Genomic DNA, 10,886 nt, shown 5'->3' with positions numbered 1-10,886 from the left:
GATTTCTGAAACCAAAAACAGCAGAAAACAGCAACTGGCTCTTCAGCATCTCGTTAATAGGTTAGTGCCGGAAAATGCATAAATATGACATAAAGTATGCATAAAACATGTAGGTATCATCAATAAAGTGGCATGGAACATAAGAAATTATCGATACGTTGGAGACGTATCAAGCTCCCAGCTCCCGTAGCATGACCCTTAACTTGTGCTTCTTCAGCCAACTGTGATTCAGCTTCTCTTGCATGATGTAGTAACTTATTCATAGTGGTGTAATTGTAATGATGAACAATGCCTTTGATATCATACTTCAAACCATTGAGAAAATGCTACATTGTCATCTCAAGTGACTCACGAACATGGCCACACTGCATAAGCATCTCCATCTCCATGAAATAAGTATCAACAGTCTTCACACCTTGTCTCAATAGGGTCAACTTTCATATATAGATCACAAATAATTAGTGGGCACGAAACGAGCTTGTATTGCCGCCTTCATAGCACGCCATGTGATAATAGGCAGCTCACCATCTTCTTCACGAGCACACACAAGTCCATCCCACCAACGCAATGCATAACCATCAAATTCGGAAGAAGCAAGCTTGATCTTCCTATCTTCAGTGTAATTATGTAAGCGCCATAACTTCTCAATCTTCAGCTCCCAAGAGAGATATTCTTCAACATCAGCACCTCCTTCAAATTTGGGTATCGTGAACTTGGGCTTACCCAATCCATCTTCTTCCTCAAACCCACGACCATGGCATCCGAGTTCAGCAAAACCACGACCGCGGTTACCATGTACAGCACCACGACCGATGCCAGGTGCTTCATCCTGAAGATCAGGGTCTTCTACTTCTTGTTGCTGTTGTTGGGTGAGATTATCAACAGCTAGCTGCAAAACTTGAAGACTGCGCTGGATATCCGTCATTTGATCTTGCATTGTGGTGACGGTCTCATTAGTAGCATCCAGCTTCTGGGAGATCCCCTGAACAGTCCCCCTAAGTTCATCATCCTGAGTGCGGAATTCACGTCGCATCTCATTACAAAGAGCTTCATACTCCCTCCATGTCATCACATCAGCGGCATCCTTGTTTTTCTGGTTAACAATTTTCTCATCACTAGAAGACATGGTTAGTAGGTTAGTGCACTAAAACAAATATATGTGGTGGTACTCTCACAACTCACTCAAAACTGAAAAGAAAAGAAAATCTTACCGCTCCAAAGTAAATTAGTATTGCTTACCACTTGTAGTGATGACTAGTGCACGAATGTAGCGAAGCGAATATCAAGAGTATAAGAACAATCACACGACAAAGCAGGATACATGTGGGGCTGTAGGTGGGCTACCTATTTGCACCAATAACAAGCTCTAGCCCTGACCGTAGACAACCAATGATACTCACACAAGGTGATAAATGTGGCAATGCAACTATATGGATGAAAGATTGCAATGCACTCGAGAGACGCTAGCAAATCTCAACGGGACATGCACAAGATTGCTCAACTACGGGTGCAATTAAAGAAAAACTTAGGCCTTCTACTAGCACTTCACTTTTCTTTTTGGATTTTATTTTTATCACGCGCAGCTATGTAGCTCTTTTTGCTTCTTCTCAATTTTCACTTTTGTTTTTTTGATTTTATGACTCAACTCCTTGATAACATGGCCAACAGATAATGCAAAGCACCAAAACCCTAATGAGCAGCCTGTCGAGCGGTAAAACTAGTATCTTCTGGGGAAGTTCCTAGTCACTTATATCGAAAGGTTGTGGCTATGGTTTGGACAAACACACTGTATGCTATGTGGACTCGGAGCAACAAAAACTGACTCTAGATGAAAGCGGAGACACAAACCCTAACAATACTAGATTGAAGAAAAAGATACGCAAAAACAATTACGAAAAGCAACTAAAACTCGAAATTAGTGCAATCTAAGGCTATGGCAAACCCTAACCCTAATATTTTTGGCTTTTTCTGGATAGGAAACACTCACAACTCAACTATGGGGTGGATTGTGGATGGCTTACCGAGGAAACACTGAAATCTGATACCAAGATGATATGGGGTGGCCCGATCTTCTTAGTAAGAAATGGTGGTGATGATGATCACGGGATGAACACAACGGAGATAACTTGATGAAGAGTGGATGATAACTTTTATGCCGCAACGAGATCTCTTGATTGGTCCCTGTTGCCAATGCAACAGCTCTCAACCCTGCAAGATATTCGTAACTCAACACACTTGCGCACGTAGCCGCTGACCACGAAGCGGTAAGTTGCAATCGTCTAATTCCCAATGGAACAACAGATCACACAAGACTTTCAGAGTTTACACCAGATCAATGCAATATGGTGTAGGGAATCAATAGAGTTGCAAAGCAATCAACTATGAACTAGGATTTATCTTAAACGTGGTCTAAACCTCATTTGGGGGCGTCCTGGGCACTTATATAGCGGTTCAGAACGACCAGGGTTCGAGAAAATACAAAAATAACCGACCCAGATCGGGATCTGGTCGAGACAGACTCAGACACGGCCGGCTCAGGAGCCGGTCGACCGGGCCTGGGACCGGGTCAGGCCAGTTGAAACCGGGCCTGGCGCCAGGTGGTGACCGGGCTATGGTTCCGGGCATACTGGATAGTGCCCGGCTAGCACCAGCTGTGGATCCGGTCGGCGCCGGGCTGGGCCGGTCAGGCGCCCGGTTGAACCGGGCCTGGGACCGGGCCCGCCGGCGTGGCGGCCGGTCAGACCGGGCCTGGCGCCGGACTGGACTTCGTCTTCTCCCCTCGCGCATGCCTCCCTCTCCTCTCTCGCGCTTCCATGGGATGTCTTCTTGTCCAGCTTCATGGCCAGCTCCATGTCCAGCTTCACGTCTAGCTGCTCCTCTCCTCCTCGTGCGATGCTTGCTCCCTCCTCATACCTGATCATACATAAGTAATAGGACTTAGGCAGTATAAAGTTCTCATCGATCAAAGTATTACTTAGGAACAAGTTCACCTGTTGTTTGAGTAGCTTCGCACGAGCTCGTGTCATTGGTCCAATCCCGACTTCATTGGACTTGAGCTTCACAACAACATCGTCTTCATCTTGCAATGACGGAGGTAGTAGTGTAGTAGGGATGTCCTCATCACTTATGTTTGTGTCTACCTATTTATTATTTTATTCTGTAGCAATGCACGGGCATTCAACTAATATATTAAATACATATTCTCTAGGTTCCTAGATACTATAATCCGTTTCCTGCACTAAAAACTAACATTAAGGAATCTGCAACAGCTGTCGTAGATGCTCACTCTCGCAGGAGGAGAGAAAGCACTATAACCCCAATCAGTTTTGTGAATCGATGAAGAGGCCTAGTGTCGGAGGAGACTTTGTCGTTGTGGTGCATCACCAGTGTACTTGTCTTACTTCAGATTTCGAGAAGTGGCAATCTCGGTGCTGTTAGATTCCCCGTAAATATGTCCACCCGCGGGCTATCGAATCCGTGTTAACAACATCTAAAGCATTTTGTAAAAAAAAAATGGCTAGTTGCATGTGCAACTTTATAGTAGCGCGAGTCAATGGTACGCTCCAACTGTTTGTGGCTCCACTAAGATTTAGTAAAATCTCAATGGGTTGATAATTAGCAAAACCAAGTAAATAAGTGTTCTCTATCACAAGATTCAACCTAAGGTTGGCTGGTTAGTAGGATGGTTGTACCCTAACCTCTTAGAGCTGAAGTCCCAGATTTAACACGCATAAAGTCGGAATATTTCAGTGGAGGTTGACGTTCGATCTGTTGATAGCAAGGTTTTTGTGATGACTGTGTCGATCTCATGATCCGACCTATAGATGGTCATAGAGGTAGGTTGTGCATACTTTCACACGGGTGAGTGCATGCGTATGTATGTGAGTGTCTGCTCCGGAGAATAAAAATCTTGCCTATCACATCCGTATTGTCATAACTCACACAATAGAAACTGTTCAGTTGCATGAAGAAATGATGTTCTATCATGAAGAAATTATAAGATGCCATGGCACGAAAACATAGAGGACTATTGCAAACCCAGTTTCATTTTGAGCATATAAAAATCACGACATGCTGGTATTGAAAGAAAAAAAAATCCAATATCGGTTGGATGTCATATGGATCCAGAATGCACGGCATTCTCTTTGGGGTCTGTCCACGCGGAACGGAGTAGACTAGAGCGATCAGCTTTGGTAGACGCCACCTTGTCCACCCTGCCAACGTACGAGCACTTCAGCGTCGGGCTAGGTGAGCCGCCCTACGGCGTGCCTTGACGGCGCAGTCCCTGTCATGTTTCTTTCCCGCGCGGTGCTTCCACACATAGGACTCGTGCTCCTCGTCAGAGAAAGAGTTGTGCGACTCGACGGCGGCGGCAGAAGCGGCGGCACCATATCGCTGCAAGGCCAAAAGAGCAGCAGGAATTAATATGCTAGCTTAGGCGGGATGGAGGGAGGCTGGAGCTGGGCAATTCAATCGAGAAGCAAAATTAATTAAGCTAGGGAATGTGAGCCAAGACCAAACCTGTCTGAGGAAATTCTTTTGCCACCCAACGACACTGCTCATCCAGTCATGCCACGAAACATAATTTCTCTTGCCGTGGTGTGTCCTAACAACATCCTTTGCGATTTCCGTCAAGACATCAACAAGCACGAGAGGGACATCATGACCTTCATATTTGACTCGTATCGAGCTGAGGTTTTGGCAACCGTGGAATGATGTACCGCACCAACTGGAAGCTGATTGTCCCCTACAATGCCCTGAGATCTGTTTGCAGGACCAGAAACATTGTGCTAGTATAAGATATTTGTTCCCTTGCAAAGAACAAATATAGGAGCATTATATTCATTAGACAATTGGCAAAAGAGATACAGGACCTTGCAATCTTGCAGCACAAGTCTCTCCAAATTCGGGACGTTCTCTAAGATGTACCTCACCATCTGGCATCTATCTCCAATTTCACATTCTATCAGGATCAAGGTCCTGAGGTTACGGAAGTTGCGCAATCCTTCGGGTTCATCCTCGAGCAATCCCTAAAATTTAAATTCAGACCCATAAAACAACCGAAAGATTTTATTACAAAGCTCTCTGCAATTTACAATGCTGTTACGAGATCATGAGGATGGCAGGAAGCAAAAGGACGAAGATGAAGTTAGGTCTTGATTCACTCACCACCGTGGTAAAACTCCGGAGCTCCAAGACTCTGGCTTTGCGCAGCGACTTCAAGAAACGGTATTTGCCTGCATACTTATCCGGGTCTGCGATGGATGCCACGGCGAGGGACGGCAGAGCATAATCTTGAATATCCAGTTGAAAGATCTTGTCGAGGCTCATGGAAACTAGTGCAGGAAGGGCGAGAACGTCTAATTGTCTCAAGCTGTAGTAACTGTTGTAGCTCCCCTCGATGTGCAATCTCTTAAGGGAGCTGGAGGCGATGCGGGGGGGCACACTGCCGCCAAACCTGTAGTCGACGTCGTACCTGCAATTGACGAGCTTCAAGTCTTCCAGGACTGGGCACTCGGATCTTAGTTCGTCGGCGAATTTTTGCGATAGTTTCAGTCCAGAAAGGTGCAGCCTTCTTAGACGGCCGGTGATGGGCAGCGCGCTGGCGCAGCCGAAGGCCAAGTCGAAGGGAAACAGCAGATCGTCGTCGTTGTTAGATCTGCAGTCGTAGTCGTAGGCGTCGTAGACCTTCGGCCTAAAGTCGAAGGGAAGCAGCAGATCGTCGTTGTTAGATCTGCAGTCGTAGGCGACGTGGAGCTACGCCGGATGGCGCGCTAGGCCACGGCGTATCCACCGGTGCAAGCCCGTACGATGATCCCGGTGGGCGACGTGTAGCCGACATGCGTCGAGAGGCGACACGCCGTTGAAGAGCAGCATGGCGTCGGCGAAGTCCTCGAAGCTGCGCTGCCGCTTGATCTCTCGCTCTCGGTCGAGCCTCTCCTCCCGCACCTTGCTGTGCAGGCGCACATCGGGAGCCTTGTAGGCGGACGCCTCCGGCTCCGGTTCGTCAGACAGGAAGTCCCGCTGGTCGACGTCGAGGCACGGCACGGAGCGCCACAGGTGCCTCCACCGGCGAGACAGCAGGGAGGACTGCACCACCTGCCGGGAACGGAGGGACGACAGCACACTGTGCAGCAGGCAGTCCGGAAGCTCGCTTAGCCGGTCCCTGCCGGCACGGGAGGCGGCGGGCACCACCTCCATGGGGACTTGATCAAAACCTGCTGCGATTCGATCTGTATCCCGGCCGGGGCGGCCGGTATATTTGTGTGTAAGGCTTATCTGTGTGCAGTTAGGTCACATATATGCCTTGCTTGTTTATATAGGCTTTTTTTTTTTGCGAATTTTTATATAGGCATTCTCGATTACACGTACTGTACCGACTATCTTGTTTCTATTTGAACTAACTGATTGGTGACTATTTTCATCAAAGGACATGCTATGCTACTCCGTACTGTAGTCTGTAGCATGGGGAACAAGATCCTCTGACGTTGTGGAAACAACTACAGAGGGACGTCAATCGATCTCGTTCGTTCGTCGACTATTCAACGGTAGCAGGTCGGATGGCTGGGGAACAGAGCGATGGGGTCGGCCCAAGGCCCAGTTCTACGAACAAGAGACGGAACAGCGTGCTGCAGCTCGTACCAGGCTTCATAAAATCGGGGGCCCCTGGAATTTGGGTTCCCTGATCATCGATCTCTTCGATCGTGGCCATCGACGGGGCTGTGTAGAGTTGGACATGGCGACAAGCGAACGGCGACGGGCAGGGAAGGGGAAATTGATGGGAGTTCTTTTCTTGTGTTTTCTCTGTAGCCTAGGCCCAACAAGACATGATCGATCCTTTGCCCAAAAAAGTCCAGCCGTGAGCGATCAGTTGCATTCCCGATCGGCTATCGAGAGCGTTTCCACGATGTTTCGTTCTTCCACCGTGTCTCGCGTCACGCCTGCTCCCCTCCCGATCAGCCGATCCTCATGGTCCACTGGTCCTTGCCGGCGACCCGGCGTGTCCTGCCCCCTCCTGCCCTCCGATCCTCAGTTCCTCACTTCACCGATCAGGCGATCAGCAATTAGGGGTTGACTCTACAGTGGTGGCCGGTTGTACCATGCCATCGATGAAGCTCTCAACCAGCGCATGTGCCTGATTCCGCTTGGCTTCTGCGTTGTTGCTGCCCCGGCACACGTCGACGGCGTCCTCCAAGAGGAGGAGCAGGAGAGCGTGTCTGTGGTCGGCCTAGTCGCCGATGTTGACCTTGAAAGATTGATGCACTAGCCAATTGAACCAAAAGTCCGAACTGATGGAAAGAGACTAGCCAGTGTATTTATATTCAACACCCCCCTCACGTATAGGCTATTTTAGTCTTAGCGTGGGGCGTGGGTCCGAGCGGGCCGCATAATCTTTTTTTCTTTTTATTTTTAAAACTGCGTGAGCAGGGTGTTGAACTTGAGACCTCTTGGCTCCGATACTATAAAAGATTGTTGCACTAGCCAATTAAACCAAAAGTCCAAACTGATGGAAAGAGACTAAGCATTGTATTTATATTCAACCGACCTCTGTGTTGTCGCTTCGCTGGTGCCGGACGCTTCCTCTAAGCGGCGGAGCGGAAGCAGTGTTGGCATGGTCGCCGTGCCGTTGTTCCAAGCGGAGGAGTGAGAATTGCTACTGTGTGTTTTGACTGAATACGAACTTCAGTCATTACTGTGTGTTAAACTGACATATTATAAAGGCTGGTGTGTATAAATTGAACAGATTTTAAATGCTTCATGTGTTATGAATAGATGAGTGTTCAAAGATTGTTCTAGTAATAAACTTTGTGCATGTGCAAATTTATCAGAAAGAAGTGCATATGTGTGTTGAATTAGTTCAAAGTTTGCTCCAATAGCACTGAATTGTGCAAACAGAGCTTGGCTCTGGTGGTTAGATCTCTTGTGGTGAAACCTGTTCACCTAGGTTCAAGTCCTAGATCTAGCATGGGTGTTTGCATTTACCTGGATTTATTCCAGGATTTAACCGGCGATATGCTTTCAGTGGTAGGTGACGTGCCCGTCAACAGCGAGGCGCCAGTGGTGACTTCGTCAACCTCAAGATATGCCGGCTCAGTCCCTCGAAGGTGCTCATAGGGGTAAGGTGTGTGTGCGTGCGTTCATAGGGATGTTTATACGTGCGTGTTTATGAGCGTCTGCGTTGTACTGTATTCTCAAAAAAAAACATTGAATTGTATTTGTGCTTACAATTAGCAAACAACACAAAAAAGAACTGAACTGAATGCAAATCGTTGCTGCTAACTAATTGAACAAAATGGCACGCCGCAAAAGTGAATTTGAACTGAACTAAATAATGGCAACTATTGCCCATAACAAACTAAACTGAATGGCAGCTATTGTCTATAACTAGAACTGAATGACATCAAAAAAGGTAATATTTCACTACAACCCAGTAAAGACTTCATCTGTGATTGATCCCTGTAAAGTAAGGATGTCAAGTGTGCTAGCTACCAGTACGACACATTCTGGAAAGTTGGATGCTCGATTTGCCAAATTAGGAAATTTGTGGGACATATATCTGTAGCTAAACATGGCATCCACATTTGGATTTTCGTTAACATTTGAAAAGTTTATGATTCAGGAAATTGCTGTTTTTGGAACTATTTTATGTTTAAAGTTTTCATTTTGTCTACCTTAAGTTCAGCCGTGGGTGCCATTTAGTTGTGAGCAACAGTTGCCATTCAGTTCCTTTCATAATAATGCATGTTGCACAAAGTTTCACATTCAATCATAAAGTTTTGCCTTCGAAATATGATGAGTTCTACATAGTTTCACATAGCGGTACTACATTTTCAAAAAGTTTCACACAACAGCTGTTGATTCACATTCGATCATCAATTACAGCATTCAGTTAACCATGTCCTACTCCAAATTCACATTGCAACTACAGTACAATGATTCAACACGTCCTTCTCCAAATTCACATACAAAGTTACAAACCTCAGTTAAACATGGCCACGAATCAACTTCTGATCCTTCAATGGCCATCCTCGAGCCTGGTGGAGACGACCTCGATGGCGTGATGCAGCCAAGCACGATCGGGTGCAGGCGGCCAGTGCACTAGGGCAGCGGGAGTGCGGAGACCATGACAAGAGCGGCCACACACCGCACAGGCCTGGTTGAGAGCGGCCTCGTCGCCATCGTGCAGCTGACCACGATCGTGTATCAGGGAGTGCCGGCAAGCGAATGGCGATGGCGATGACGAGTGAAGTGAGCCTCCTTTCCGTCTCCTATTCCTTGTACTGGTCTTTGGGCCGGCCTGTTTCGCTCCCTTTCCAGCAGTTTGGGCTAGCATGGTCGGATGCGATCGGACGGACGAAAGCCACCAACGTCCCTCTGCTATTTTCGGGAGTACGTCACAGGACCTCCATCCAGTAGCCTCGGACCTTAAGTCCTTAGCCCTTTGCCGGATATTTGCAAATATTCGGCCCCAGATTATTCGGCATGGGGCTAGTTTTCTCCTCCCTCTTTCTTGCTTTTAAACATGAATTCGATCACGGATTAGCAGTGCACCATTTCAACGCAGATCAGTGTATCACACATGTTGTCATCAAACACACAAAACTATAAAGTTAGAGAGATGTTCTTTCACTCACGGCCTTGCATCTCTAGTGAAAAATCTTAGATCCCATTCACCATACCATCCCAAGTTTCTATCAGATCATTATAGAAGTACAATACATGCTGGAAGGGGGAGAGGGAGAGAGAGAGAGATGACCTGAGTTGTGGAGACATGACCGGATCTATGGAGGAAAATGTGTTTGATTCAAAGACATTACAAGGCCTTCTCTGCAATTGTGCCAGCACCCCACCTTCTCCCTAGACCATGTCCGTTCGATGTACATCCAAAGGCCCAAACACACCGGTGTGCATGAGTTGTGTCGTTTCATAGGATACGTTCTCCGCTGATGCAGCTTATGTCAGTGGTCAATGAATAGGGGTATGGATGATAGCAACTAATGCTCTTTGCAATTTTGTCACCGCATCTTTTGTCTTTTTTAGATAAAAGGCCCAACATTAAATTAGTAACACCTACAAGAGCGCACAATACACTCACACGAACTAACAAGGGACTACAGCTGGAAGCGCAAACAACATGCATGACTATTACGCAGACTAACGCGAAATTAGAGCAGAATTGGAGAACGAACCACAACAGTGTCGGGCCGGTGATCACACAGAGAGCGAACCAACGAACACGCACGCTGTCAACAAACCTCCTCCATCACAGGCGACGGCACCATAGGCCGACCACCACCGGAAACTGGCCAACTGATAACTTCAAGAACACAGATCAATTGTAGCTAGTTTCGAAATAAGAGTATCGAACCACGAGAAGCTACTGGTTAGGATCTTAATGCCCCTTGCTACTTTCCACTAAAGATTACTTATAAATTGTTTTCTAATCTCAAAATGTTTAAAGGGGGTGTTGTAAATGGTTGAATATAAAGTAAATAAAGCAGTAAAAACGTTATGGGAAATGGGTTGAAACTCAATAAGACAAAGTATTATCAGAGATTATTGGATCCACCTCTAGCACTAGGATTTATGTTAATCAAGATAAAGTATGCTTTTAACCATATTGTTTGTGGGAGAGCTCCGTAATAAGATGCGCCCAGAAACTCATCAGTCATCGCATCTCTAAATAACCAGAATAACTAGTTTTCTGCAAGCCACATATTGACTATTTCTATTAAGGGATTTACCCTGTGGTTATCGATATGAGCTTAGTGAATCCCTATTATCCCCCTTATTCATGTGTCAAAGCGCAGATACGGTAATGTCACTTCCCTCCGTTCACTTTACCACACTTAAAAGGTAGTTCCCTCTCGAGACCATAAGGAAAA

The 10,886-nt window shown here is 46.6% G+C and overlaps 1 protein-coding gene across 1 annotated transcript; it reads right to left on the bottom strand.

The window, feature by feature from the left end:
- Positions 1 to 4,233: 4,233 nt before the first annotated feature.
- Positions 4,234 to 6,201, bottom strand: LOC127338473 (MEIOTIC F-BOX protein MOF-like). The gene is made up of 5 exons (XM_071827427.1): positions 5,845 to 6,201; positions 5,170 to 5,757; positions 4,870 to 5,030; positions 4,722 to 4,764; positions 4,234 to 4,395 (listed from the first exon to the last, which is right to left on the bottom strand). The coding sequence occupies exons 1-5, from the start codon at positions 6,199 to 6,201 to the stop codon at positions 4,234 to 4,236; spliced, it is 1,311 nt and encodes a 436-aa protein (XP_071683528.1).
- Between the last annotated feature and the right edge of the window lie 4,685 nt (positions 6,202 to 10,886).

This window comes from Lolium perenne, chromosome 3 (genome assembly GCF_019359855.2).
Source record: "Lolium perenne isolate Kyuss_39 chromosome 3, Kyuss_2.0, whole genome shotgun sequence".
NCBI lineage: Eukaryota > Viridiplantae > Streptophyta > Magnoliopsida > Poales > Poaceae > Lolium > Lolium perenne.
Note: the sequence above shows the minus strand (reverse complement) of the source record. Positions and strands in the feature narration are given on the sequence as shown.

Excerpts from the sequence above, each read along its gene's own strand:
- LOC127338473 (XM_071827427.1), bottom strand. The coding sequence starts at position 6,201 with ATGGAGGTGGTGCCCGCCGCCTCCCGTGCCGGCAGGGACCGGCTAAGC. Across the intron at positions 5,758-5,844 it reads ACGGCGTGTCGCCTCTCGAC|CTCCACGTCGCCTACGACTG; the intron begins GCATGTCGGCTA and ends CATCCGGCGTAG. Across the intron at positions 4,765-4,869 it reads CTGCAAGATTGCAAGGTCCT|ATCTCAGGGCATTGTAGGGG; the intron begins GTATCTCTTTTG and ends TCCTGCAAACAG.